This window comes from Parasteatoda tepidariorum, chromosome 1, assembly GCF_043381705.1.
Source record: "Parasteatoda tepidariorum isolate YZ-2023 chromosome 1, CAS_Ptep_4.0, whole genome shotgun sequence".
NCBI classification, from domain to species: Eukaryota; Metazoa; Arthropoda; class Arachnida; order Araneae; family Theridiidae; genus Parasteatoda; species Parasteatoda tepidariorum.
The window spans coordinates 12,559,323-12,587,129 of NC_092204.1; the positions used below are offsets into that span (position 1 = coordinate 12,559,323).

Genomic DNA, 27,807 nt, shown 5'->3' on the forward strand with positions numbered 1-27,807 from the left:
GCATCTACAAAGTAAGTTATGAAATAAGCTACGGTAATGTACTTTCTCAGAATAAACATACTTTTTTTGACGATTTTGCTTATTGATCATCTAAATTTTTAAGGTAACTGAATCACGTTTAATTCTTTTGGTGGAGTTTTGGGAGCCTTGAGTTATAGAAATAGTTAGAAGTAATTTTTTCTAAGTTCATATTTTGTAGCATTAGCACCCATTTTTGTTTTAAAACATCACAGATTTGTTTTAAAACACAAACGATTCACCTAATTTCAGATCAAAATACCGATGCTTATATCATGGTAAACACGAATGTTTTGTTCCTCCAATATAAATTTCAAAAATGTAAGAACTAAATTGTCAATTTTTAAGTACACTGGAAGGTTTACCCTAAACGGGTTAAGAATTTCGAGTGTTTTCTTACTTTAGTTTATTATATTGAATTAAAAATATGAAACAGCGAAATATCTAATAATTATAATCGTAAAATATGAACCGTCAATACAATTGAAAGCAAAAACTAAATACTCATGTTCACAAATCATTCAGAGGCCGATAACGTTTTGTTAAACAGTTGCCAACTAACATCAAAATCTTTCTTCAAACGATAAATAATGCACAAATAAATTCATCTATTGTTTATATATAGACCTGATGGTTCTTTTTATCTTAAGAATCAAGAGGTAGATATAGAAGTGCTTCAAGTCTAGGTAGAAAACAATGCCTAATTTATCGTTTCTAACAATCGTCAAAGTTGTTATTCACAGCTTTTGGTTAAGTGGTATTCCGAACTCTTTTCGATAGAAAATTTGTCATGAATATTTTGTTTATGTGTGACTGCAAACGATTTTAAATTTTTCATTTGGAACGATTCTGTGTTTTGAAGGTGTGGAACAATGACTAGTAAATAACAATTTTTTTCGCCAATATCATTACCGCCAACCTGTTATTTTCTTGGATAATTCTCACGTGATTGCTACTCCATGTGTCCAAAAAGGTCAGCATGCAACGGAGGAAGGACAGAGGGCAAGAAGAAAATTCTTTTTTTAGCTCTTCCTTTAATAGTTTTATGTATAGGATTGTATAAAATGAAAAAGGAAGAAACTGGTAAAATTGAAAATGACGGGAGTATTTTACCAACAATAGGTAAGAATATAGAAAACAAACAAGTTTTGAAATTGGTTTAAAATAAACTTGAACAATATTTTATTTATAATTTTTTTAAACAACAATCCAAGCTAATTAGAACTATCCAAATAAAAATTGAAATTGCTTTGAAATTATTGTCATTAAATGCTATTTATAAATCGCGAAGTTCACTAAACTATATTTATTCTACACCAAAGTCATTTTTAGCCTCATTTGTTTATTTTGTTCATCATTTTATTTCTTTTTTCTTGGAATGGCAATTATAGGAATCTGAAGAGAAAAAAATAGGATTATGTGGAACAGGAAGTAAAAAAATAATAATAAAATAATCCCAACCAGATAACTGTTATTTGTTGCAAGTTTTGTAAATTTCTTCAGGATGCTTGTAATCGAAACGAGTTTATTTCCGTTCATTAAATTAAACTAATTTAAAACATTGATTGTTAGTTGAAGTGATTTACAGGTGGGGGCATCGCCTTAGAACTGAAAATAACTGCTTGACACGTGGCGAGTCAACAGAAAAAAGTGGCGACTAAAATTAAATAGACAGCCGGTCACTTTTTTCCATCGTTTTTTTTTCTAAATCATTTATTGGTTAAAAAAAACATCTACGCAGAAAGATTCTGTAAAATAGAATTTTCATAATAATGTCTAATGTCTCCATTCAAAATTTTGATCTATTAGAATCCATCAATTTACAAATCGGTGGACTAATCAATTTGTAAATTGATGGATTGTAAATTGATGAATAGAAAGATTCGCGTAAACGGAGAGTTCTTTAACAATTCACATATTTCTGAGTTGTATTGCATGCATCAAATGTGTATTGCCTCCCCACATATTTTTAAATATTTTATTATTTTATACATACGTTTTTTTTAAAAAAAAATTCGATTTCTAAGAAACTATTCGACCGATTTAACTCAGATTTTGTATTTTGCCTTGTTATTTTACACAATTAAAAATTATATAAAAAGTTGCATACCTTACAATTTAAAAATGTTTCGACTGTTATTAAATAAAATTATGAAATGTAATAAATATTCAACAAATTTTATTTTGTGCATGTTATTATCTTTGGATAAGCGAATTTTATAATTGTGTGCAAATTTTTTTTTAAATTCGCTTAAGACGTTCTCGAGATACGGCGAAATTCGCGAAAAGTAAAATTAACATTATGTGGTTTAAACTTTGGATCTACCGTTAATCAACCTGCAATACATCAGTTTAAAGCCCTTATAAGTAATACTTTTTGCTTTGATGCATTCCAAATAAATTTATTCTGTTTTACGAAATTGACCAAATCAACCGTATGCAAACTTAATAATAAAAACTTTATATGTAGTAGAAAGCAATCGAGGCCAAGTATTTAATACGTTTTGTTATAGGTCTATTTAAAACAATGATTGATAACATTTACAGCGATTAAAAAAAGCAAGATTAAAAGTGCTGTTTGATAAGAACACACCATGATTTGCTTCAAAAATTGTTTTTTTTCTCTACTGATTGACTTCAAAAGCATTGTAATTTATTTAATATGCTGATTGTTTACATTTACCAATACACAGCTTATGTATCTCCTGATTTTGACGGAAAATTTTATTCATATTTTAAAAGTTCTAACAAAATGTATACGCTAATATTTTTTATTCCTTGTTTAGCCAAGTTGATTTATAACGATTTTTTATCACCACTACGTATAAATAGTTTAAAAAATATGTAAAAAATCTTCTTATTTTAAAAATTTAAGTGAAAAATTTAGGTGAAATAATTCCTTCTTACAATTTTAAAATCAACTCTTATATTGCTACTACTAAAAAGAATTTTAACCAGATTGGAGTGTATTAAAAAAGGCAGCTATGCAATTTACGTTATCGGGGAAATATTAAAAAATTTTTTTTATCCATTATACCTTCAAAGCTCTCTTTCTTATTCTACTCGTTTTAAAAAAAATAGCTAAAAAGTGCTAATTATATTTTTTTTAAATATTTTTTCGATAAAAAAGACATTCCTGTTAAATGAAATTTATTAATAATGGGTAATATCACCATTCACGAAAGTCATATTTACAGATTTCTAGAATACATAACTTATTTTAAAAAATATCAAGCAGTTATATATATTTTTTCTGAAAGGCCTCTTAGTTTCTTTTACACTTAATGAAATTTTTAAGAAATTGAAAAATTATTTTTTTTGGACATAACATTTTGTGTTACGTTTATAACACTCAGTTTTTTTTAGTTTTTTTTTACATAATTTAAATTTATGAAATTAATCAAAAATTGAATTAAGTATAAATGACACCAAGCATTATTTAAAAAAAAATATTATAACTGCTTGATATTTTTTTTAACTGAGTTACGCGTTTTTATAGTCGGAAATATTGACACTCTTAAATATAAGTTGTACATCTAATATAAGTTGTTACATTTTGATTTGACATTATGCGTTTGCGAAATTTTTTTCCCTCAAAATTTTAGTGGTGTAAAGGGTTAATATAAGCACTTTAATATTGACTAACATGACAGTTAAGAACTAATATAAGCACTTTAGATCAAAATTCTAAATGGCAATATTTTTACTTAATTTTAATTAAAATTCGTATGTGATTACTAAGTATTTAGATGTGGTTACTAATTATTTAGATATAAAAATTTTTAATTCTAGTGAGGTGACTTTTGTTGTGTCCTGACAGGCGACATCCGAGTGCTAAGAGTTAAGAATAAACAAATTACAATTTTATTTGAAGATAGAATTATTAAAAAGACGTTATATGAATTTGTTTCAAAAATTTTTGAGACATTAGTAGTTATAAATTTGTTTAATATTCATTGCAAAAATAATATTTTTTTTTAAAAGGAGAATATATAAATATTAAAGCTTTTAATTTAAGTTAACAAAAATAGACATTGTTGCGAAAGAACATCAAAGAATCTCTTTAATGAGAAAAACTCTTATTTTTGAAAATGAATTCAAATTAATTACTGTCTGAAATCGAAATTTCGAGACGTCTAAAAACATTCTTTTCTACTGTTTATTTATTCTGTTTTCAGATTTCGTAACATTATTTATTTCAAAAAGTGTACTGAAAATTTCATTAAAGTAATTGGGAATGTGTTATTCTTTTTGCAACGAAACAAAAGGCGGAATATATTTAATTGCAATAATGATATTATTATTTATTTTTCATTAAAATTTAATTATGATATGTCGCAACTTGGAAAACTATTATTAATTAATATATGAGTTCGAGAAGTAAATACTTTTATGGTATTTAAAATATTCTTTTAAAAAAACACACAAAAGAATAACTTCTCTAGTTTAAGCAGCTACAAGTTCCTTAATCAGAGTTCAAAACAAAATATATTGATCTTAGAAAAGCAAATTATATCTGCTTGTGTTGATTAAACTTATGTTTGCGTAGTTTAATTTTCATAATGACTTCTTATATTGCAACAATATTAAAATTATTTATTCAATTGCGATAAATTGATAATTTCTTTTTCAAATATTTCTACTAAATTTCAAAATAATGCAAAAGTCTGCGAAAAAATTGACTCCTGTTAGTTAAATCAGAGTTTAAAATAAATTTTTAGTCTTAAAAAGCGAGCTTTTATCTGGTGATGATAAAAATTATGGTTATATAGATAATTTTTTGACAATTATTGTTCATTTTCTACAAATACCTGTAATCATTGTTCAACTTCTGATATATTAATAATATCTCATTTAAATATTTACATTCAATTTGCTCTTTAAAAATCCTAAAAAATAATAACTTCTGTAGTAAAAGTTCCGTATGAACAGTCCGATATTTGATTTTTTAATCTTAGAAAGGAAATTAAGTCTTGATGTTTATTTTTACTTAAGTTTGTTGAGTTCACTTTTCGACTATTACTTTTGATCTTGTGTGAGTATCAGCAATCACTGTTCAACTTGTAATCTATTGATAATACTTCATTTAATTAAACTGTTCAAAGTTATTAAAACATATCCGGAGTTTGGAATTTCCGAAGTTTCGGAAAATATCCTCCCTTGTGATCTCCTTGTATTTGATTGATATTTTAATAAATTGGAATTAAAAGAGTTTTGTCCACTACAGCATATAATAAATTTAAACATGTATGTAAAGGATCAATTGGACACCGTGTTGTAAATGATGACTGGTGCACTTTAAATCTGTCGGGTCACAAAGTCCCCCATGTTTCCATAACAAATCAATACCTCTGGGGATACTGAATTGAAGATTGATCGTTCTCTTCAAGTTAAAATCAGGACAAATGAGTGAATGCATTAATGGGTCCTCCCTATAAACAGGTGTGACGTATGGATGTGGCACCAGTCGAATTTGCCATAGGAACTCCACTGGAAAACATGAACAATCATATCCCCTCTGACTTAATGGCCGACGTCAACCTTTCCAACCTTCATTAATTTGTGACAATAATGAAATCTTTATAAAGATAAGCTTTTTCGCTTCAGTTCCTTGCACTATTTATTTCATATGAACACTTCTCTTCAAAGTAAAGTAAAAATTTTAAAACCGAAAAATTAAGAACGTAAATTTTTTGCATTTTTTTAGTTTTTATATTTTTCAAAATGATTCATAGAAGATATAGGACTTTTTACATACTTACAAAAAGAAATCTGCAAATTATAAATAAAAGGGAAGAATCTCAGAAATGCCAACTTACTCCGCTTGGTAAAAAATATCTTCAAGTGGTAGCTAATTTTAAGTTACTTATAGTTTATTTATCATATGATGTGATTTTCCCACCACTACCTATCAAAAATTCAAAATGTTTTGTTAATTTGTGGCTTTCTTATTTTCTTTGTCGACTGTTAATCACATGGCTTTTGTTTTTCAGCTCCCAAACTGAGCGGCATACCAGAATGTGTTCCTCCAGCAATCAATGAATTTCCAGGAGACTTATTCACCCAAGAACAGCGCCAAAGTGGTTTCGTCATCTTTCATTTCATCGCCACCGCCTACCTGTGCCTTGTCTTAGCCATAGTCTGTGATCAGTTTTTCGTGCCCACCTTAGAAATTATTGCAGAATGTAAGAAAATCCATTTCACTCGCTTCTTCGATAATTTTCGTTTATATCCTTATGCGACTAATCCGTTAGTTTTCACAGTATTTAAGCTGTGGTTGAAGTAATAATTAAGCCAGTTAAAAATCAAATTTCAAGGGACGACTGAAGAAAAGCATCCGGTTGAAATGGAATAAGTTTAACTCAGATCGATTCCGCGGCATTTTTGAATGTCATCCTTTTCCAGTACAGTAAGTTTTAATTAGAAACGCTAGCGGTGACCGTCGATCACAAATTCTAAGTGAAGAGTTCTCTATGCCGTTTAAAGAATAGTGGTTGCTTGCTTTTGGATCTGGGAGACTGGACCGCGAAGCGGTAGTATCTGTCATTTTGTATGCATTCGTTGAGGTTAGCTGACAATGTGGTTATGAATAGTGTTTGCTATAAAATTCTGGGCGTTTAAATGCAAATAATATTACATTTCTAGTGGTTTGTATTTGAAAAGGTAAAAACTATTATAATTTCAGTGATCCTAATTTTAGTTTTATCCCCAGAATCATGGTGGCTCAGGGGATAGAGCTCTAGCCTCGCAATGAGGTGTACCGGGTTCGGATCCTTGGTTGATACGAATGAGCATCTGGTTTGCACCGATCACAGTGCTGACGTAAAACATCATACGGATCATGGATTAGAGTCCTAACCATGGGAGGTTTTCATGGTTTCCTTCTTTATGTAACGCAAATGTGGCTTAGTTCCATTAAAAAGCTTTCCGTGAAGGCAAATTTCTCCCAGTACTTGATCCAGGAGCTTCCTTGTCCTCTGGATTGACTAGGAAATTACAAGGCTACGGAGTTGAACATTAGTAGTCGTAAACCCAAAAATTTGATCGGCTGTTCAACGACGGTAGTTATAAAATAAAATACCACCATGTTCAATAAAAACTTGAAGAAGTTATACAATGAAACTATTAAAGTCTTTCGCGATTTGAACTAGGAATATTTAAGAGAGAAAAACATTTTATTCTGAAATTAATTTCTGATTATTTTTCATGAATTTAAAGCTCCCCTCTTTGGTTGCTCTTTGAAAGTTATGCCACCGATAGCAGAGTTCGTACAATCCTAAAAAAGTTTAAAAAGCTGTCGCAAAATTAAGAAAATAAAACATATTTTAATACTAATATTTTTATATTGACCACTAACTGCTTAATATTTCCAAATAAACATGCGTAATTTCGAAATTCGTTGTAAAAGTTTTTTTTTTTATTTTAAAATGAAAAAAAAAATATAAAATTAAAATTATTTAAAAATAATTGAAAATTATTATTTATTACATAGAATCTTTTTAATTTTATAATAAAAAAAATTTAAATAAAATTTTTTAAAGGAAACTATTATGATTTATACTTTATAACAAACTATAATAATTTGCAACTTTAATAAACAAATTTGCTACTTTTTTATGAAAACATAAACATTATTTTTTAATTTTTAAAATGCTGTACGAACCCTAGTTAAGACGCTGAGCTTACTAATGTAATATCTCCTGGAAGAATAACTCGTACAAACAAGCAAAGTTGCAAAAATTATAAACATCTTTATGAATTTTCTTCAACTTAATGAATGCAAAATTTTATGAAATTCCATATAGCTTCATTTATATTTTATAACCTTTAACAATTACAAAAAAAATAATAAAATATTTTTATTGGATATCTTATAATATTTTGAAATTGTATTTCCCTTCATTTAACTATTTTTAAGCTGAAATTTCTCATACAAATTTTCTTTACAGCTTTAAACGTGCCAGTAGATGTCGCTGGAGCAACATTTATGGCAATTGGTACGTCATCACCAGAATTATATTCAGCAGTCATCGGTAAGTAAAAAAAAAGAAAAATATTTATCCGTCTAATGTAAAAATTCAATTTATAAATAAGTAGAATAAATCCATTCTGAAATATTTTAATTTTACAACGAATTTTCACAATAAATTTCTTCATACATTAATCTACAGTTATTTCAGTTAACATACAAACAATACATTATACCTGGGCATCTGAACCATCCCATTTAATTTTACTTTTTTTTTTTTTCTTTTTTTTAAATTGGCAACTAAATGATTTTGCTTCCCAATATGCTTTGTTTTTCTCATTCACATCAGGCAAATTTATTTTTTAACGTTTGAAACATTTATTATTAGTAATCGTGATTTACATGACACCTTACGTGACATTTATTATTAGTAATTTGATTATTATTAGTAATCGTGAATTATTATTACTAATAACCGGATCAACCAGGGTATAATGGGAAAGATGTGAGACACATTACCTAGCATACACTTGCCCGGTATTCCCTACACTGATGTTTTTAAGGGTTAAGAGCCATTGATTAGATTTTTCTGTAGTTATGTATTGTAAGGTTAAGAGCCGTTTGCTAGGTATTCTCTATACTGATGTTTCCATAATCTATTTTAATCCGATATTAAAAATAACCAATTATTAATTCAACTGGCTTATTTTTGATTAATTAAAAATAAGCCAGTTGAAAGGAAATTCGTTTTGTTTAAAAAAAATAGTTTACTGAGTAAAAAAATTTACTATTTTATTGTAACCAAATAAGCCAGTAAAAGGGGAGGTTTGTTTCGCTTAAAAAAAATTAGTTAACTGAACATTAATTAATTCACGTAAATTGGTTAAAAATTCGTTATCTTCCTTTGGTCGTCAACTTCATCAATATTTTATTTTATTTTTTAAAAAAAAGAATAAAAATAATGCATTATTATTTCACCGTGATTTGCATCCGCTTAAATAAAGAGACAATATCACTAGAACTCTTAAATCACAAGGAAGGGGAATCATACGGATATAATTTTAAAACCTGATTATGTGTGAATCGACCCTAAAACCGACATTTATTAAAATATTTAACTTGAGACTCATTTCTTCAATCTTACAAACGAGTTTTCATTAAAAAATAATTTTAAAGAAATTTGAATAAATATATTTCATTAAACTTCATTTTGCAATAACATTGGAAACAAGTTTTATGCACTAACTTTATTTCTTATGCAATATAGGTTACTTTACAGATAAAAATGAAAGATTTAATTATTCTAATAATATTTCATTACACCCAATTTTCCAAACAATTACGCGAGAATCACAACGCACTTTTAAAAATAAAGTAGGCTATTTTTTGCATATTTTTTGAGAGACGAGATATTTTAATAAGATACGAGATATAAATTTAAGTAAAAATATTTAATTACGAAACTGATTGTGGTGTTATTTTCAAATTAAAATGAAACCTATAAGTTGAACAGTTCGTTAGTTTAGATCTTATTAAAAACCTTTTTTTATTAGTTTAATTTAAATTGGCTACCACATTCTAATTTTTCATGAACGCTCTGCTTTTGTGTCCATTTTATCATCTTAGTTTTATAGTTCTTCTTAAGTTGTAAAAAGAAGCTAACAAATTTATGGTTGCCATTGGAGGAATAATATATATCCCTGTTGGCCATAATATTGAACATAAAATATTAAGATCCATACCATTGTCCATGGATATGTGCTGAAAGTAAATGGCAAGGAAGTAAAAGAGGTATTACGATGGATAGCAATGGCTAAAATATATGGATTAATGGATGTGTTCTTGATTTGATATTCCTTTTGTGATAGTCCTGCAATTCAAAATTAGTTGCGGGGAAGAAGTTCAGATGAAGAGATAGTCGTTTCTCTTCTTCTTGGCCCATGAATTAAACTTTTATTTCGTTGCATTGTACACAATGATAAGCCAATATGGTATTTTTCATAAATTTGCTATTAAGTTTCCATTAGTATTAATATGTTTTTGTGTTAAAAAATAAAATAAAATAGCTATGTAAACAATCTTTCTTTCAGCAGTTAATGTTTTAGAAGATTACTTACTTAACTACTCCTCGGTTCTGCAGTTCATGAAGGACCTTCTCCTCCTTGCTTTGGAAGATTTTGCCTAGCAAAACAGCTGACACAGTTTTAAAGATCATGCTTGAAGCTTGATTCTCTCCTCATTTTAATCAATTTTAATTTTGAACGGGTAAATATGACATCAACTCTAAAAGCTTCACTCATGATCTTTCACATTGTGCAAAGAGTTTTGCCGTAGAAAATCTTCCAAAACATTTGCTGCTGCTAAAAGAAAGAGTATTTACATAGTTTTGTCAACAGTTTTGCCAAAGAAAATGCTTCAAAACATTTTCTGCTAAAATAAATATTGTTAACATAGAGTTGTGAAGAGTTTTGCAATATTAAATCTTCCAAAACATTTTCTGCTAAAATAAAAATTGTTAACATACAATTGTAAAGAGTTTCGCCACAGAAAATTTTCCAAAACATTTCTTTCTAAAATAAAGATTGTTTACATAGAGGAGTTGCCAAAAGTTTTGCCATATAAAATATTCCAAAACATTTCCTTCTAAAATAAAGATTGTTAACATAGAGTTATCAAGAGTTTTGCCATATAATATCTTTGAAAACATTTGCTGCTAAAATAAAGATTGTTTACATCAAGTTAGTATGAGAGTGTCTCCATAATTTTGTCCAAACCCTGTAGTTTATAATAGCACTTGTAATTCCGTTTTCATTTTTTTTTCTTATGTTAAAATACAACAAGCAAAAAAATCTGATACTTCAATAACTTTTAATCTAACGAACGTATTTTCACTTGCTAGGACTCTATCTTCATGGTTCGAGGCCATAACTAAAAATATTTACAATGACAGAATATATTCAGTTATAAAATCAGACTAAAAAACATGCATTTTTTTAATGAACATATCTTTTAATCGGCGAGTTTTAATTATTGATTCTCCAACTATGGGGGGTAGCCTGCAGTCTGGAAAATGTGGTCCCAATAGTTTAGGCAGTAGAGTTAAGGCCTAAATATCGCCTTCACAAATTAATATAAGCATTTAAGATTAACCTCTCAAACCATTAGGATTGTGTCCTTGTACTTGAAAATAAGAGATTTAATCAAAAGTTATTAAAATGAAGGTTGAAATTTGCCCACTTTAAATAACTATTGACATTGGGAATGAAATTTTCACGCATTAAACTGAAATCGAATCAGACAAATCTTCTGAAAATGATTTGCATTATTTTAAGACATTTTACAATCAATTTCGTTTTAAAACATGAGTCAATTCAATGGTGCATGCTTCGAAAAATTATGAAATTTATCCTTTTCCCATCGAGAAATTTCAGTTTTAAATCGCATAGCTGCTTTTGACTCAGATATGTATTTTAACTCTGCATCGATTCATAATGAAGGAATGCAATTAGCTTCATATGAGATAGTGCCATTGAAGGCAACTGGTATATTGGCATGAATACGATTGACATAAATAGAAGAAAAAAAAGGTGAGTGGAATACAAGATTCCTCTTGATTAGCGCTGCATGAATGCTGAATCTCCCGTTTTTGTGGGAGATTTTCTGCTTATTTTTAAAGTGGATAAGTTCATTAATCTTGATTTTTTTCAACAAAATTGATTTATAATGATTTTGACCGTCACGTCATATAAATAACGTAGATGCATACATACCGCCCCAAAATTGGGTACTTGCACTTCAAGAAGATCACGGATACCCACACATGTGATGAGCATTGTAGTTTTTTATTAGAATTTATTTTTAAAATGAATTTTTTTACTTTGTGATATGATAAAAAAAAACATTTCTTTTCTCCAATGTTTATTTATTTATTTTGATAAATCTATTTTTAATGTGATAAAAATAGAAATTTCTCTTAAAAAAAATATTAGTTTGGTTTTTCATTTTTGAATTAATTTTAACAATTGTGTGAAAGCCTTTAATTTTCCACAAATATATTATGAAGTTCATTGATAAAAAAAATTAGAACACTAATGTTTAAATAAATATTAGTACATTTGCCGTCAACATGTTTAAATACATCTGCAGCCCTTCGTTAGTCAACCAGCTGTGCAAGTGGCCCTTCACTCAAAAAGGTTGTGCACCCCTAACGTAGGCAAAAAGACTTTTCTGCGAATTGTGCTGTTTTCTAGCTAAAATTATTCAGTATCTATCTGAAAACAATATTATGGAACAATTTGATGTAAGAAATGTCTCATTTGCTTACTACTGCGCATTGTCCCAAGTCCATAAAATAACGAGGTGTAATCTTTTGCGACAACTCTAATTTAATAAAAATAAATAGACTGGGAAAAATAATTTAACTGTTGACTGTGATCATAACAAGTTTGTAACTATGAGGAATGTTTAAATTTTCTTCCCTCCCTTGGAAGAAATATAATTACATCTCTTGTATTTATAGTAACGATATCAAAAAATTTTTCTAAATGGCAACGATATTCTTCTTTTCAGGTTCCTTTGTAACGAAAGGAGACATTGGGATAGGGACAATTGTGGGATCCGCTGTATTTAACATTTTGGGAGTAACAAGTGTTACTGGCATCCTTTTATGGAACACGGTAAGTTTGCTATTTTACTTTTTAACACAACAGTGCTCGACTTTAAATATAGCTTTGATCCGCAAAATGTTGTTATCGTGAAAATGGTGCAATGGCATTGCAACCCATTAGTGTCAACATACTGCTTTTACGAGCAGGACTGCGAGTTTCCAATCCAGCGACGTTTAATGACCAGATCTCCTGTTTGGCATTTTCTCAAATAAAAAGAAAAAAACTTGATTCTTGGCATTTTTTTTTAGTTCAGGTAACAAATTTTAGAAGAAGAAAAAAGCTTGCATTACAATTGCAAATAACTACAACTAAGAGAAAAATCTCCAAGAAAAGAAAAGTTGTTAAAAGCCGCTGGATTGTAAAGTAGCTACCGAACTGTGGAAAAGTGCCTTATGAAAAATGTGAAATCAAGTTTGCATAAACATTAAATTAATATTTTCTCCAGTTAGTTACAAAACGTAACTGGTTGATTTCAGAACAGAATGTATGTCACAAAATATTACTGATACATTCTGGTGGATGAGAACATTCAGTTACTCCAATTGTAAATGCTTGAAATGATTTACCAGTCTTTAACGTTTCAAAGAGACATTGTCCCAAAAACTGAACAATTGAAAAATTGAGCGGCATTTTGCTTAAAAAAAAGTGAAGCACAAGTATTTAGTTATTCAGTTTTCGTTTAAATTTTATATTTTGTGATTTGAAATTACATTCTGTAATATTGCGTAAAAATTTGCATATCTTACCATTTAAATTTTTAAACAATTAAAAATAATTATAAAAAAATTTTTTTTTGCAAGGAAGTATAGTTGGATAAACGAATTTTAAAATTGTGGGCAAAATATTTTTGAAAAAGTGCGGAGATATGGTGAACTAAACAAAAAGTGAAATTAATATTAAGGGGTTCGAATTTTCTCGCCTGATCTCTCGCAATTGGGACCCTATTTTTTAGATAGAAGGTCAAGATTTCAAATTTATCAAAAAAAAATAAGTAAATAAATGTTAATTCAGAGAAAGTACGGTGTGCCCAATTTCGCAATTTAAATTATCGTCAGCACTAATTAATTTGCGTAAATAAGGTTAGGCCCTCAAACCACCCTAACCCCCGAACCTAGAACGTTAAAACAATATCATTAAATCAAAAAGTTATTCAGGGTGTTTTTCCTTTTTTTGCGCACTGTAGTTTTCAGTATCAAAATAGTTTTCTGTTTTGCCCTCTATTTAAGCAAACGAAAATTGTATGACAGAGTTTATAGTCTTTTATTTTCCAATCTCGTAATTACATTAAAACCTACTTATTCCAGAATTATATGTCACATTCGCAAAGAATAAATAAAGAAAACGAAGTATAACGAATAGATTAAAGAAAAGTCCATAATAAATGGTCGAATCTAGTGCATTCTTTGTCGTGCGCATAGATTTAATTCAAAGAGGAACTACCACGTGCTGCAGGAGATTGTTTAAATAACACTCATTTCAGTCTTCAATAAATATACCCCGCAACGTTTGCACTCTAGCCCATAAAAATATCACCAGTGACCGCATTTTATCATAGCCACCGAGAGTGAAGGCCTCTCAGTAGATTTGTGACGTCATCCTCTGACGGGTTAGCGAAGCATAAGATAACGCGGAATTCAGGTTTGTATTAAGAGAAAACTATAATAAATAATTCAAACTTTTGAGCCACGTAATATATTTTTGCCTCANTTTTGGAAACCTAAATACTGATACTTTAGGCACATTTTTGTAGTTCCCTTTACATCTTGGAACTACACACGATTATTTTAAATCGTTTAAAAGGACACATCCGACGGACAAACAACACTGCTATTCAATGAAGGACAAATATTTGAAATTGGCGGCTAATCACATATCCCCACAGAATGTGACGTCACTAAAAGACCTTGATGATCTCGACGGCCTTATTTCTCGGTGGCTATGATTTTATTCCATGATTCAGATCAGTTATGGTTACGTCACATGATAAAATATTTATCGTCTGCAACAGTCGAAATTTTTCTTTCAAAACTGTGACATTCTTTATCTTCTGATTTCTTAGAATGGCTTGTGGACTAGCTAAATAAATTTGTTTTGCTTTATCCAGATGTTGCTTTAAAAATCCGTGTGTTGTATTTCCTTCCTTTTTATTTAATTTTCAACTTGACCTTTTCTGCAGCAATAGAGAAAAAAAACTGATATTCGACGGAAGTTTATTATTTATTTTAGGAAGATATAAAAGTAAATAAACTGTCATTGTTTAAAAGGGGAATAGGTCTAAAATTTTTACAATTTGTTTGTCGTCGACATCCTCGATTTTTTTAAGCCTGAATAAACGTAAAAACCAGTAAAATACGTGACTTTTTTTTTATTCGAGCTTAAATTTTTATAACCGATTTTGCACAAATGTGCAGGTTAGGTATAAAGTGGAAATACGTAGTATATTTTTTAAATCATGTTTAAATTATGTAAAAAGTTTTCTTCTCTTAGTTAACATCTTAATTTTTAAAATATTCTCATTACAAATATTAATATAAACTTTAAATTTATTAATGTATTCCAATGGGCATGAGTTATCTATTATTTCTTAGATTAGTAACATGTAAACGAGACATGTTAGACATGTAAACGAAATAGCTTTCACCATTTTTTTACGTTTTGAGCTTTTTTATACGAAAGGAATAAGAACTTTCAAGCTACATCTTGTCGTAAAGGGGTATAAGTCGATACTGAACGAACAAAGAATGTTTAGCATATAACAGCAATGACAAATTTACAAGATATTTTCGATCTGTAAAAAATGCAAATTTGAAATTCATGAGAACATAAAATTTGAAATTTTGAAACCACTTTGTTTTGTTTGAATCATTTGCATGCATCATTTTATTTTTTATTCTTCTGTATTGTTCGTTAGCTCGTAGCTTCCAATCCAATCGGTACTCATGCTAATCACTTTGACTGATGATAATTTGACTGATGATATTTTGTGCCAGAGTCAATTATCATTTATTTACCATAATCAGTTGTTTTATTTACCAAAGAAAAGGGTCATACTAAAAAAATTTTTATTCTTACAACCTACTAATTTTCTATACTTTTCTAATATTTCTATTATAGGAAACTATATGATATATATCGTATAATAGGATATACATTACATGCAGTCCCTGGCCAAAATATTAGACACAATCTAAGACTATGTAAAATCTTAATTATCAGGTGATACTTCACAGCTTTATTGTTTTTACGCGGCTTGCCCTTGTTTACGTTTGTATATCAATTGGTTAAATTAGACGATAGGATAAATTAGACGATATATTATACAAATATATATTATATCAGGCATTATATTAGTATATTATAATAATTAGACCAAATTAATAGACGCACTGTAGTGTTTTAATATTTACATGTTTTGCACAAGTTTAATATTCAATACTTGTATGTTTAAACAAACATGTAATGAGTTTTTATTCAGGATATTTTAATATACTTACAATTTGGATTTATTTTTAACGTATTGCATTACAATGTTAATCAATTGATACACGAACGTAAACAAGTACAAACCCATCAGAACAATAAAGCTGTGTAGTATCACCTGATAATTAAGATTGCACGCAGAATCTTACAGTGCGTCTAATAGTTTGGCCAGGTACTGTATATCCTATTATGGTAGAATATTTTTCTATGTACATCCTATTATAATACCTATATCCTATTATAGTATTTCGTATAAAATGAAGCATAGGGCATTATACTATTTTCCTATCTTTCCTATAGTATACTTTGCTTTTCCTATTTATGTACTAACCTCTACGATATTTCTGATATATAATATCGTAGGGTGTAGTACATTATCAAATTGTACGGATGTCGGCTTCTACGCCTTTTNACGAAAGGTACAATCCTACTCTGGGTGATACTTTACAGCTTTATTGTTTTTACGCGACTGTAACCGGTTTGTCCTTGATTACGTTGGTGTGTCAATTGGTTAAATTAGACGATATATAATGTAAATTAGACGATATATTATATAAATATAGAATATTTTTTTATATCAGTTATTACATTTGTATTTTATAATAATTAGACCAATTTATTAGACGAGCTGCAGTGTTTTAATATTAACATGTTTTGCACGAGTTTAATATTCAATACTTGTATGTTTAAACAAACATGTAATGAGTCTTTATTCAGGATATTTTAATATACTTACAATTTGCATTTATTTTTAACGTATTGCATTACAATGTTAATCAATTGATACACGAACGTAAACAAGTGCAAACCAGTTTCGGCAGCGTCAAAACAATAAAGCTGTATAGTATCACCTGATAATTAAGATTACACACAGAATCTTACAGTGCGTCTAATAGTTTGACCAGGGGCTGTATATCCTATTATGGTAGAATATTTTTTTCCATGTACATCCTATTATAATACCTATATCCTATTATAGTATTTCGTATAAAATGAAGCATGGGACATTATACTATTTTCCTATCTTTCCTATAGTATACTTTGCTTTTCCTATTTATGTACTAACCTCTACGATATTTCTGATATATAATATCGTAGGGTGTAGTACATTATCAAATTGTACGGATGTCGGCTTCTACGCCTTTTCAGGATTTTTTCAATTGCTTTGGTTTTTGTTTCAATGCATAAGATTTTAAAAGTTTCTTTGCACTATTATGAGTATATCGCTACCATTAGTAAAATCATTCACAATAACAGTGAAAGTTATTTATTGTTTTTGATCAGAATAATATACCGAGGTTTTTTTTAATTTCTTTTTGTTTGAAGAAAAGATTAAAATCTAAATAATTTTATTTATATACAAAACTAATATGATTGAATTGATTGCACTGTTACCGAAAGTCGGAATAGACAATACTGAGTCAGTTGACAATACTCACAAAAGTTGGGTAAGCAGAAAATTTTTTTTCTCACAAACCTTCTCTGGAACGCAAAAAAAAAAAAAAAAANTTAGTAAAAGAGGTAAGGACTACTCAACTTTTTAAGCAGCGAAGGTTTCATGAATAGCTTTTTTCAAAACGATAATAATAAAGTAAATAAAACGATAACATAAAACAAAAATATAAAACGATAACATAAAACGATAATATAAAACGATAGTATAAAACGATAATATAAAACGATAGTTGTAGCTCATTCTAACTAATAACTATGCTCCATAACTCTTGCTCACTCAATTCATTCTTTAAATTTATCTCAAACTATCAATATTCCAGCCGTTTCTGGGCATTCAGAAAATATTTTGTACGAACTCTAAACCAATATCATGCCAAACGATCTAGCAACAGGCCAATAACAGACAAAATGATACATAAAATTTACATTGTTCTCTAAGACTGCTGATCAGACAGACAAGCACAATGACGTAATAAACAGCTCAGAGAACAACGAATTAAAATACGTGTATGCGTCCTGAAAATCAAGTCTGCACAATAGCTGGCACCCAATAATAGGAATTGTAATAATGGTGTTACATTTCACAGAATTTTTAACTTTGTTTTTTTCGTTAATATTTTGATAAAATTTAATATATGCTTAGATGCAGGTGAAAGATGGTACATTGTGATAGGAATCAAATCATCACAGGTGAAAACTTGATTTGATATGTATTGGTACGAAATACCTGCCGGCGATATTAGACCTTGAGCGACTGAGACTATTTGCGTAGAGACGTAACAAAAATACAGTAGCGCTTACATGAATATTTGAATAATTTAAATGTACTCGTGGATCAATACCTCTGGGGGTACTGATCCAGGAGTTTCCTTGTCTTCTGGATTGGTTCAAAATTACAAGGCTACGGAGTTGAACGTAAGTAGTCGTAAATCCATGAAAAGGGGTCGGCTGTTCAACGACGGTTATAAAATAAAATAAAATAAAATGTACTCGTGGATCACAAAATTTTAAACGGAATATACTCACCCGAAAATCAACATAAATTTTTAATCTAATACTAGAAAAGCTATATCCACTATGAAGTCTACAAATATTTCAAGAAATAATTGGCTAGCAAAAGCATGCATAAAAGTAAGAATATTAAAAAATAACGGGTTAGCAAAAGCATGAATAAAATAAAATAAACACATAAAGAGATAAATAAAAAAATAAAAGCAGACGATATAAGCGACACGCCGCACTACTCAATAAAAGCAGACGATAAAATTAGAAGACATTTTTTAGAACAACAGAGTTGTTGGGTTTCTTAGACATTAGTTTTGTTTTGGAATTTGAGTATTCTTATGACCCGTTACGGATTACAAGATTATAACTATCCCGTTAGCGTATTGACAAAACATACCGTAGATTGTAAACGTGGCGATTGCAGGTGGAGTTGGCGATGGATTACGCGTAAATGTGGTGGGAGAACGAAATTACATTAACCTAAGCAGTGTAATTCGATATTTTCTTCTTCTCCTCGACTAGCCATTATGAATAAAAATAACTCATTAATTCCTTTTAGCAGAGAAAATAAAAAAGAAAATAACACCTTTTTATTGTCAGGATCACTTTACAAATACACTGTATTCATATTTTATTAAGCGCTATAATTTATATTTTATAAAACGATCTAGTTTTTTGATAAAACAGATTCAATTTTTTAATTTTTTTTACAAGAATTGTGTTTGCGAAGANGAAGTTGCCAGGTAAACAAAAAAAATATATCACTGTTAGAACAAAATACATAAACATATGAATAAAAATTAAGTAAAAGACGAAGACGAGACAGAATTCTACTTCAACAAATTTGATGCGCGATACGGCTGTGCATCTAATTAGCTTCACGTTAATTAAATACATTTGAGTTGAATGTTAATTAACTTCACGTTAATTAATATTCTAACTTGTGTGGAGAAACTTAGCTCAACTTTAACAAGTCATTTTACCTATAAATAATCATCTGACGTCATAGGTCATATGTGTGGGTATCAGTGTTCTTCATCTTCTTCAGTGTAAGTACCCAATTGTGTTTAATTCCTAATTTTTTGCCCCTAGGAGTCTGCAGTGGATTGGTATCCCATATCCAGAGACTCTCTAGTCTATATCTTTTCTGTAACGACACTCATCTGTGTGATTCAAGACAATGTTGTCACAAGGTTCAGTATAAAAATTGTTCTTTTTTCTCTGAGAGATAAACTTGCATTACAAACGAATAATTACCATCCACAGTGACAAAGAAAATCTTCATTTCGTTTTTGCGTTGGCTATAAATGACTGAAATATCAAGAGCGTGATCTGTCATAAGCATAAAGGCTAAACAAAAAGTTTACAAATTTTTGAATGAAAATTCCTTTCTCGCGTGGACAAAGAAAAGCTGAAACAAACTGAGCTACAAGTTGGGGGGAAATTGAATCGTTAAAAGCGAATAATTCATATCAGCAAACAAATTATTTTACATTATGCCTTAGTTATACTTATTCAGGTTCAATGATAATAATTTTATTCATTATAAAAATGAATATTAATCGTTTTGTTTTGTTTTTAAAAAATATAATTAATGTTTAGTTTCTGCAAATTTTTCTATTGTATTTCATTAATTTTATTTATCTTTCCTAATAGTTAGGTCATGCGACAGCTTTTACTGCGATAGCGCTAAGTTCTGAAATTTAAAGTTGTGTTTTTAATAAAATTGTAAATTTTTACATTAATTGTTTTTTAATACCACAATTATTGTTCGTTTTTTGTAAGTTTTACTATTGCATGTCGTTTATTTCAATTTAAAATTTTTTATTTCATTAACTAATTATTGACCAANACTCTTAGTGGACAACATATGCAAATTTTGCACGGTTTGGCTTACTTTTGAAAGAGTTATCGCTATTTTTGTGATTTTTCCTTAATTTATGATAACCAGTGTAATTATTGACCAAAATTTTTTAAAGAGGAATTAGTTTTAATGATTTTAATAATTGGTTTAAGTTTTTACGTTAGAACACATTTCAAATGGGTTTAACTTAGTAATGAGCAAAGCGAGCATATTTGTAAAGCTAACCATGTATGATAGCAATCATATAAGATAGCATATCAATCTTCAGGGGTTGAGAAGCGCCAGCCATTAGGGGGGGGGCACTACAGAGGAATAGTATAATAATTAATTATTTTTCTATCAATTTTTTTGTGTATTATGTATGCATAATTCCTCAAATTAATAATAATTCTGAACTCATGTTTTCCTTTTTTATAGCGTTGAATCTATTTTGTTGATTATGATGTTCGGCGTCTATATAACTGTCATGTATTTCAATTCTTCAATTAAAGAATGGGGAGAAGGAACGGTAAGGCATATCTATAAAATACAGTAAAAGTAGTTAATCGCACAATTCATAATAGCAGATACCGTAAACCGGGGCGAGTCTACCCATTTTTTAAGTTTGTCATCTTTCAAGTGGTCAAACTTTTGTAAGTATATAAGAAAAAAGGCTTTCGGAATCGCTATTTATCCCTCTTTAAAGCTGTGAAATCGATTTTAGAAAATATTAATAGTTACGCTGTTACTGTATATTTTTATAGAACTGCTGACAAATCTCTCGTATGGGGCGAGTCTACCCATTCTACTAAAATGAATGTTAACATTGTAAATAATCAAATTTTACTATTAAATTGTTATTTTAGTTACTATATAGGATATTTATGAAGTAAAATTCATAACTTTATTATATATTCCATTTTTTTATTCATAAAATAACACAAATTGAGTATTTGATCGATTATCACATTTTGATCACAGTTTTGTTTTTATAATCATTAACATTATAAAATAACATTTTTTTCTGATTATTGTTGATAAAAATAAATTAAAATTAATATAAATTTACAATTAAATAATTAATAAATAATAATAATTAAAGATTATTAACAAAATCGAAATTCAAACATTGGGAATCATGAAAAATCCTTTTCCCATTCTTTTGGGAGGTAATAATAATTTATAAATAATAATTTATTTAACTTGCATTAAATAAAAAAAGTTAATTTTGTAATATAAAAATTGAAAAAATAGGTAAAATAAACATATTTTATATTTACATTTATATTTAACCTATAAATTTTCTTATTAATGATAAATTTATCAATGCAGAATTAAAATAATATACTCAAATTCATTTAAAATGACTTAATTTTAATATAAACAAAGTTCTAAATTATATTATTATGCTTTATTAAAACTAAATACGAATGGGTAGACTCGCCCCGCGAATTCTGGCTTTTTGTTTACAACAGCAAAACTTACATTCTTTTTGTTTTTTTTCATATAAAATTAATGTAATCTTAGTCTTAGATAAGTTTATCACTTAACCAAAGTGAAAATAGTAATAATAATAATATACTTACGGAGCACCAACTAAAAGTTTGCTGATTTTCAATACAAATCTCTCAAAAGACGTTTGAACAGGTCGGTTAAAAAGACACCAAATAAATAAAAACGGATCAAACTACTACAGCGCCATCTTCCTTAGAGTCTGAACTAAGTCCTCCGTCGGTAAAAAAAAATTTATTTGCAATTTAAAATAGTGAAAATTAAATAAAACTAAAATGGGTAGACTCGTCCCTGGATGGGTAGACTCGCCCTGGTTTACGGTACATTTGTTGTTTTAACGGATTCGTCGTCAAAGAAAATTCACATATTAAAGATTAAAACTACTATAAAAAGACTGAACAGTAAAATGGATATTTTTATTTCAATTTGAACCACTATTTTGATTTAAAATACATATCTAGAATTAACTGCTTTTGTCTACTGAATTACGTATCTCCGCATTACATGAATGACAGAAATATTTACGACAGGAATGCTTGAACAAGTGCAATACCTTTCGTTCTGATTGATATTAGTGTATGTTGATTTTAATAGTAAGTTGTTAAGGAGCATTATAGCAACGTAATCAACAAAAGGCTCAATTTTTAGAAGTGCTAAGAAGGATTTTTAAAAACAGTAGAAGAACTTTTCTTTCGTTAGAAAAAAGACCTTTTCCTTTGTTAGAAGTATAACTTAGCCGATGGTCACCCACACATCTACTCTAGCAAACAATTATACCTTGGCCCCATTTGGGCTCAAAATTGGCTCAATATGGGTCCTATATAAACATACTCCTAGAGACCAATATTGAGATGTCTAGATTTTTCAATATTGGTCCTATGCAGTGTCAATATCGGCCTATATAGGGCTCATATTAGCTGAATAATGATTATAAAATATCTGACAATTCTATGTAAGGCCCATATCGGAAAATATCGGCCCTTTGAACCCTTATTGAGCCAAGATTCGCGAATATTGGTCCAATGAAGGTCCAAGTTACTTTGCTGCTATTGTATTTATAAAAGAATAGGTTAAAATTGTTAGCCGGAAGCGATGTCGGTATTGATACCACGAATCAATAAAAATGTATAAAATCTTTTTCGCATAATATTGGTCACTTAAACAGCAACAAAATGTTTAGTATAGGCAATCAATCATACAATCCGTTGCTATATGGCTTTCGCAGAATCCGGCTTGGTAAAAAAATGAGAAATACTGAAACCTGTTATTAGGAAAACCCATCGTGGGATGAGGAGGAATAAAAATACGGAATGATTAAGTGATCACCTGCTACCAATCAATTCCTATCAGCCTGCCGAGTAAGAAACTTGTAAATACTGTACAGTTAAACTCTTTCCAGTTATAACTTTTCATTTTTGTGTAGTTTAACAATAAACAGTGAGTACTTTGCGTCAATTATTTATCTTAAGGACATGATTAAAGTTGAAACAGCATATACTCATTTTCGATCAAAATGCATAGTCTCAATAATGACACATCATCATGAAATGTGACCAATGTCTCAAAGTTTATAACGATTAAATATCCGAAAAGAAAATCAAATTAGATTGAAGTTTACCGTATTTATTTTCATTCAAAGTGTTATTTCATGAATAAGGAATGTCTTGAGATCGGTAATCAACGCTTCTCTACCTTGCTTCCATGTTTATTTACAAATGAAGTCGAATTCTCATGGCTGTTTCAATTTTGAGTATGTAACAATACTCAATAATGCCAGTTCATCATCGGGTTTTCAAATTGGACTATCTTTGTTTCGGAGCTATTTTGGCACATTTTTTGTTCTCTCTCTTTACAATGTACTGTGCTGTTGTCGTTGTGGTCGTAGGCCATTAAGTCAAGCAGTGCGATTGTTCTTATTTAGCATTGGTGCCACCCTTTGTCAAGAATTCGACTTCTGCCACACCCGTTTATAGAGCGGATCCATTCATTCATCCACAGATCGTAATTTTCACCTGAACCACAAAACGATCCATCTCCAATTCAGTACCAGCAGAGGCATAATTTATTGTGGAAACATGGAGGATTTTGTGACCCGACAGATTTAAAAATCACCAGTCACCATTGGGGAGTCTTCAACCGGCTCACGAACGTGAACCTAACGCCCTACCAACCAGGTTATCCCGGCACCAATGAACTGTATTTAAGCCTTTATATGATGTTAAATGAGGTTGGATAAAGTTCTTTTCAATGAATTGTAAAGAAATTATTTGAATAAAAAAATATGTAGCTTTTCTATTTAAAAAAAAAACACATTTCTTGAACAAGTTTCACTCAAAACTATTATTTTATAATAAGTGAATTAATTCGTTTTCAATGCTGGTTGTTCCTTTGTAAAAGGCTTTTTCCAACAAGCTACAGTACTCAAATTTTACCTGGGGTTTTTAGCAAAATGACAGTAAAAGTTTAAAAGACAATAATTCTCCTTCTTTCTACGTTTACAACGTAAAACGTAGGGAGTGTAACTTATGCTTATAGGCACCGAAAACTTCATCACGTTTTTCAGAAGTGATGCAACATTCTAGGTTTCCCTTTTTACTATTATTCAAGAATATTAGCAAGGATGCCACTGGCGACTAAAAGTGTAAAAAGTGGTAGAAACTCTATTTAATTTTATTTTTTTATTATCTCTTTAATTAGTCAACGGTAACTACTATGACTTACATTTTAAATTATTTAGAATTAAATCAAAAGCATTCCTCGCATTTTCACTTAGCACTGAACTGAAAAAATTGCTATATAACGTTGCTAATTTTAAAATAAAATTTTGAATTTCATTAGTAACTACTTTTTGTATGGCAACCTTTATTTAGCCTATTTAAAAATAAAAAAAATTTGTATCTGTAAAGTGTAGACAAAATTTTCATCGATATCATCGGGTAATGATTGTAGTTAGACTATTCTAACTGCATTCTATTCTATTCTAAAGATGAATAAAAATAATTATGATAAAAAATGAAATATTTAGGTTAAATGATAAAAATAAATAGCTTTAACTGCAAGTGCATGAAACTTCCAATTGTAATTGCACAAAAGGAAACAAAAACACGTAACACCTGAATAAATATTTAATCTAATAATCCAACTTCATGTATTTGCATGCAGTTTTAATGGTTCAAGGCTCAAAAAGTCCAATTTAAAAAAAAATTCTAGATTGGTTCCATTTAAATTCTCAATCTCGTCATTTAAAAAGTACTTAATTTTAACTTTTACCATCATGCGTACATTCCAATGTAAAACTTTTTTGATTATTATTAAATTAATTAATAAAAAACAACTATTACATAAAGTTATTTTTGCTGCAAAACTATCTTCGGATAACCAGCTTGTTTGGAAATTTTTTTTTAATATTTATTTATTTACTTATTAATCTAGACTTGATTCAGTTAAGTAATGTCATAGACATAACAAAATACGAAAAAGTAAATTTCTATCTCTATCTTTCGAACGTTTTTTTCACTGGTTATATTTTTCAGACAGCGGCGGCGCTAGTTTCTACAGTTAATATGTTTTCACATCAAATTTCGAAATTTAAATGTCGTCTGCAGAAACTATTTGGCATATTTAATTGCCCATTAATTTTTGCAGACGACATAAAGGACAGACGACTTTTTAACCACTAAGATTGTTTGTCAGTATATGGAAATTCATTCATTAAATAAAAAGTAAATACTTTTCTTGTATTCTACGTTCAAAGAATAATTTTCAATCAATATACAGATTATATCAACAATTATAATGATAACAAATAATTCTTTTCCAGATGGAAGACTTGCACCGTTGGTGGAAAAAGAGTCGCCGAGCCAGAGCCTCATCGTTCGGAAAAAGGAAATCATTATCGCTGAAAGCAACCAGAATAGGTGATCCTCGGCTCTTGTTGACAGCATCTGTCACCCATGACAGTGCAAAGTCAACAGAAAATGACGTGCCCGACGACAAAAGTGACACATCGGTAAGTTTCTGGAGAAAGAGACGCCGACACAAATATTTACATTTTCATTTCTGCATGACCGCCTTTCTCACTATCTTGTCAAATCACAAGAATCAATATAAATGCACGCTCAATGCAAACAAATGTATCTTTCCAATATTAAGTAGAAAAGTACGCCAAACCAGAATAGCCTACTATCTCGAGCCTTATTTTTAAAACTTATTTCACTTTAAACTACATTAAAACCTCGCTAGAACATTATTTTTGTTGACCAAATATATATATTGCTGTAGAGGGATATATTGTTATATCGAGGGCTTACATACTTTGGGGACACAATAAGATCTTTTTTTAAAATTTTAATGTTATATATGTATTAACTATAAATGTATATACAAAAATCAAAAACTAATAAGATCGCAAACATACTGAAAACCGTTTTTATTAAAAATAATCGGATATTTTTATTTATTTATTCATTTTTCTGAAGTCAACCGACAAAGTACGCATTGAGTTTAAAATATGAAAATGATTTTCGTTTGTGAATGGTGCTCCCACCCACCCTCTATAGAAAAAGTTCTCTTTCAGGTGTTATAATGTGATGCTTGTGGTCATTTGTCATGATCAGCTTTTAACTTGAAGGAAATGAAATCAGATAGGAATGTTACATCTGTGACTTCTTAAGTGATAAGGGAGGCAATTCTAAGAATGGAAGCTCTTGGGGTGGTCAGCAGTGAGTCTTCTCTTGTCAGAAAAAAATGGCAAAAGATAATAAAATAAGATTTTTTACATTTTTTGAAAACCAATAATAAATGGAAAAAATAAGGTTGACATTTGGAAAAAAAATAGTTTTGCAGGGATCTATAGCTTCAGAGAATATCGTTATAGTGAGAGGAGGATAACATTAATTGATATGAAAGTTCGTCGGGAGTACGAAACATTATCGTAATAGAGGGAGTTACTGTTGTATCGGATATCGTAGTAGCGAGAGTTTACTGCAATTTAAAGCTTCAAACATTGATTTTAATACGACTAGATTTGGAAATAACTACCGTCACTTGGCGAGTTGGCCACTTTTTCCATTTTTTTAAAAATTTATTGATGATATTCTTTAGTGGCATAAAAGTGCATCAATGCAGAAAGATTCTGGAAAACAGAATTTCCATCTAAATGTGCAACGTCTCCATTCAAAATTTTGATCCTTCAGTATCCATCAATTTGTGATGGAAAGATTCATGTAGATGGAGAGTTAACAATTTATAACTTTAACAATTTACAAAGTTGAAACAAAGTTCTAATTTATACATAAAATGTACTCTGCCACCCTTAATATTTTTAAATTAAATTCTTTAAAGTCAGTATGTTTAGCCAAATTTTGTCATATATTTATATTATTTTTATTGTTGACTTAACTCTTTATAGCTGTAGATTATTTCTAATATGATTTTTTTTAAGACTATAATTTAATCCAAGCAACAAAAAAATTTGCAAAAGGTGGCTATTAAGGGAAAAAGTCACCAATTATAAAAAGTGGCTACTAACCGGCCACTGGCTATTAACTAAATATTTAAATTTTTGTGTCTAATTTACGATGCGCTGATCACTTTTACACGTTCCTAGTACAAAGAAATGGCACGAAATTTTAGTATAAAAGTTTTAAAACAGCTTCATTAAGATTGAAAAAAAATATATAGAAAAAGGTATCTTCGATGTAGCAAATGGAAAATTTCAAAATTATAAAGTTAAAAGAAAAGAAATATATTTGACAGGTTATTTAATTTGAAATTATGTGTGTCGCAGGTTTCCAATTTTTGAGGGGGCGAAATTAACTGAACGTAAAATTAACTGAACAATAATTGAACATAGTGTC

General features: G+C 29.3%; 1 protein-coding gene across 1 annotated transcript in view; it reads left to right on the plus strand.

Annotated features, from left to right (window-relative positions):
* Window positions 1-645: 645 nt before the first annotated feature.
* The window catches only part of LOC107445453 (sodium/potassium/calcium exchanger 5), a 30,875-nt gene continuing 3,713 nt past the window's right edge, over window positions 646-27,807 (plus strand). Inside the window, exons 1-7 of the mRNA XM_043045673.2 lie at window positions 646-1,140; window positions 6,012-6,203; window positions 7,968-8,051; window positions 12,557-12,663; window positions 19,687-19,787; window positions 20,876-20,966; window positions 25,770-25,958. Of these exons, the coding sequence (XP_042901607.1) occupies window positions 978-1,140; window positions 6,012-6,203; window positions 7,968-8,051; window positions 12,557-12,663; window positions 19,687-19,787; window positions 20,876-20,966; window positions 25,770-25,958 (927 nt within the window). The 5' untranslated portion in view covers window positions 646-977. The remainder of the gene's footprint in view (window positions 1,141-6,011; window positions 6,204-7,967; window positions 8,052-12,556; window positions 12,664-19,686; window positions 19,788-20,875; window positions 20,967-25,769; window positions 25,959-27,807) is intronic.